Raw genomic sequence first — 4062 nt, forward strand, 5'->3', positions numbered from 1 at the left:
TTCAGGCTGGCCTTGAACTCACTTTGTAGCCCAGGCTGGCCTCAAACACACAGTGATCTTCCTGCCTCAGTCTCCTGAGTGCTGGGATTACAGGCATGCACCACCACACCTGGCTGTCCTATTATTTTAAAACACGAGTGTGTATCAAAGAGCAAAGGCTGTTCCAGCCAGTGTTGCAAAATGAGCATCTGGCGTTTTTCTTGACCACTGGTGGGGACCCAGGGAGGGTTCACTGTCACCTCTTGATGGACATCACTCTTGCCACTTCTCAGTTGCCCCTTGCTGTCGTCCTCCTTCTCCCTCTCCCCCGCCAGTCCTTTTCCTTGGTGCCTACCCTCCTCCACCTCCTGGCTTTTATCCCTCCCATGGTGTCCTGAGTGCCCCATTTAGCCCTCGTGGGCAACTTAACAACCCCCTTCACTCCCGTGGGCACCCCTCTGTTGCCCCCTTTCCTGAGTGGGCAGTCATCCTCTTGCTGTCACCTCTTCTGTGACTAACTGTGCTGTGGCTCGCCCCCTCAGCATTCCCTCCGCTCCTCCTTGGTGAAATGCCTTTGTTCTGATGGACACGCCCCTTCCCCAGCTCGGGCTGTGGTTGGCTTCCCCAGATCACATGTGCCCCCAGTGGGAACCAGCCCCTAGGCACAAGCCACGCCAGTGTTAGTTACCAGCTGAGGTGGTTGGTGCTTCTCCTGCCCGCGTGCTGTTTCTCAGACTTGAAGGAAAAATTTACCCTTTTGCGCAGGTATCTGGGTTTTCTGGTGAAAACTCTAGTAGCCCCAGCTCTGCAGCATTCAAAGTAACCATCCTCACTTTTAACCCTCCTGTTGCAGGCACTGTTCCCTAGGGGTGTGACCTTTCAGACCACTCTTGGTTTCTTGTTTTCAGTAAAAAGTGGGCTCCCCCTACTAATGTGGTGTAACTTTCCCATCTGTCACATAGGTCTTCCTTGCTCTTTTGAGGGCTCCCCGCAAGGACTGCCGCACTTCCTCTTTTTGCTTGCCCTTGTTGGGTGGGCCGTGGCTCCAGGAGACGGTGCTTGCTTCCCTGTTGGGTTCTCAATTCTAAGGAAGCCTTGTGGTTGTAACTGGCATCTGCTATCTCTGGAGAGATCTTTTGCTGTGGTTCATGTGAAAAGGTTCAGGCCCTAAGTTGGGATGAGTGCTCTGCCCCCTGCAGGGTGACTGTGAGCTATTTCTGTGTAAGCCTAGGTCAAGGGAAAAGCCTCACCAAGCCTAACTCCTCATGGAGTGACATTTAAGAGGGGCTGTGCACTGGGAGACAGATGGGAGAGGGTCACAAGTTTGAACCTGGCCTGGCCAGTTTTTTTTTTTATTTTTTGCCTTTTTGAGACAGGGTCTCGGTATGCAGCTCAGGCTGGCCTTGAGCTCACTTTGTAGCCCAGGCTGGTCTCGAACTCGCAACAATCCTCCTGCCTCAGCCTCCTGAATGCTGGGATTACAGGCCTGCACCACCACGCCAGGCCTAGGCCTGGCTGATTTAGTGAGACTTTGCCTCAAAAATAATTTTTTTAGGGGGCTACTCTGGAAGCGAGTGAAGCAAGAGGATCTCAAGTCTGAGCCTAGTTTGAGCAACATAGTGCTTTGAGACCTCATCTCAAAGAAAAGAAAAAAAACACACACCTGTAATCCCAGTACTCTGGAGGAGGACAGCTGCCAGTTCAAGGCCAGCTTAGACCACATAGTGAGTCTGAGGCCATTGAAAACAGCATAAAGAGACCCTGTCTCAAAAATGAAAACAAAATAATTTTTTTAAATGTTGAGTTTTTTTTTTTTTTTTTTTTTTTTCTGGTACTAGGAATCGAACTCATGACCTCACGCTTGTCAGGCAGGCGCTGTGCTGCTGAGCTAAATCCCCAACCCCCAAAGTTGAATTGTTAATGGCCAAGAAGACTTATTAGAAGTTCCAACTACTGTGCTGTTCTCTGAACTCAGGCCTCTGTTTCACCATCTTACAGGAAAGGGGTCTAGACCAAATGATTGCGGAGTTTTTTGTGAGCCTGGCCATCCCTAGCAAGCGCTTACAAACAGGGCTACAGACCCTGCTGATGGCAGAGGGGTCGGGGCATAGCTGAAAGTATAGCTCCATGTCCTTAAATTAGAGAATTTGGTGACCCATCCCCCTTTCTCTGCCTTGCCCCTTGGGCTATTCAAGGTGATTGTCACCAGCCTGAAGTCTTTTGCATGTGCCCTTCCCACTTGCGGGTTTTGGATGCCATCCAGAAGCACCTTTGGTCTCTGTGCCCCAGGAATACCGGAACATTCCACATCATCTCTACTGTGACCCTCACCCTGGGAGTACATGGCCCTGGGTGTGCTGTGTGCTGTGATAGTGTTCCATCTGTGCCACCTGCTTTGTGGTCCTGCTCTGCCATCGCCTTCCCTACTATTTCCAAGCCTGTTTCTCCCCATACCCAAAAAGCACCAGGATGCTGGGTAGAGAGGCCGCCTACCCCTTCTCTGGTAATATCTTGTCAGGAAAACAACACAGCTGTGTGCATGGCCCAGACACAGGTTTAAAAATTCTATTCGGCAAATCTGGAAAGGTGATTTTCATGGAGATGTGTGCTTTCCTGCTGTGTATAACGGAGGGGTCTACTACGGTCTCAGTATTTTGGGAAGGGCCCCAAATTAGGAGATGAGTGCTCTTTTATTAACATCCATCCCTCCAGTCAGACTGAGTTGGTGTGAAGTGGAGTCACCTACTGTCCAGGTGCCCAAGGGTACAGAGTGAAGCTTGGGATGAATTTGAAGTGCCCAAGAACCAGGTGGAGCATGTTTGTCCCTCTGCTTCCCAGATGTCCCTACCTGCACCGAACGACTGGGGATACGGAGCGCAAGTATCATCTGCGCTACTACAAGACAGGCACATGCATACATGAGACAGATGCGCGGGGCCACTGTGTGAAGAATGGGCTGCACTGCGCCTTTGCACATGGCCCCCTGGACCTGCGGCCGCCTGTTTGCGACATTAGGTGAGCAGGTTGTCTGCACGGGGATCAGCTCACCTCCCTACTGCTTCTACTGGTCCAAAGCCTCTCTTTCTGTGAGCCCCAGCTTTATTTCTTTTTTATGGGGTGGTACCAGGAATCAGGACCTTGTGCTTGCCACTGATCTGTATCCCCAGCCCTCCAGCTTTATTTCTAATGAGGAAACTGCTCATCTATTCTAATTGGGTGTTTCCTTCCTGTTCCTGTCCTATGACACTCACGGATGAGGTGATGAAGTGATCCCTTAAAGGTAGATGAACCCAGTATCCACCCAGCGATGCAGGAATGTAAATCCTTCCTAAGCAAAACTCAACTCTTGCCTTGCTGGGATTTGGGTTGGGACTATCATTCCAGGCAAGGACTCTGCCCATTGCTGTGGAGACCCCCATCTTGAACCTTCCAGGCAGTGTATTCTGTGAACTGACAAAGCCAAGAAGTTCTGAACCCTGGATCCCACTGACTTCTTCTTACCTCCAGAAGGCTTGGGACCCTGTGGAGTTAATACTATGTTGTTGGTTGCAGGGAGCTGCAGGCACAGGAAGCCTTACAGAATGGCCAGCTTGGTGGTGGGGATGGTGTACCCGATCTGCAGCCTGGAGTCTTGGCCAGCCAGGCCATGATTGAGAAGATCCTGGGTGAGGACCCCAGGTGGCAAGGTAAGCCCTCTGCTCTCCTTGAGGCTGGAGGGAGTCATGGTACATGACAGAGTTGTAGCCTTTTACATAGGAACTGTGTGAGCTGTGTGTCATTTCCATCCTTAACATGACCTAGATCAGATGGGGAAACTGAGGCTCCTCAACTTAGTATTAAACCTGGGCTCTTGGGTTGCAGGTGACGAAGTAGGATTAGAGCCCAGGTGTCCTTTTTTTTTTTTAGGCAGACCATGCCCCAAGCCCTCTCATTCCTGTTGGACTAACTGGTAGCATGGGTCTGATCTCTGGGGCCTCCACCTCAGAGGGCAGACTGATCTCCAGTGGTCTCCTTTGCATCCAGGGCATGGCCCATGGGGCCTCTTAGGGCAATTCCTCTTGAGGTGGCCTGGCTTTTAACAGT

The 4062-nt window shown here is 51.1% G+C and overlaps 1 protein-coding gene across 2 annotated transcripts in view; it reads left to right on the forward strand.

The window, feature by feature from the left end:
• Unkl (unkempt family zinc finger-like) overlaps positions 1-4062 on the forward strand; it is a gene marked incomplete at its 5' end in the record, with an annotated part of 43210 nt that overhangs the window by 5099 nt on the left and 34049 nt on the right. For both annotated transcript variants that reach the window (XM_013517831.1, XM_005391581.2), the window contains 2 exon segments: positions 2818-2994; positions 3532-3665. In XM_013517831.1, the coding sequence (XP_013373285.1) occupies positions 2818-2994; positions 3532-3665 (311 nt within the window).

Source organism: Chinchilla lanigera, unplaced genomic scaffold, assembly GCF_000276665.1.
Source record: "Chinchilla lanigera isolate Chin_1 unplaced genomic scaffold, ChiLan1.0 scaffold00041, whole genome shotgun sequence".
Classification (NCBI taxonomy): Eukaryota; Metazoa; Chordata; class Mammalia; order Rodentia; family Chinchillidae; genus Chinchilla; species Chinchilla lanigera.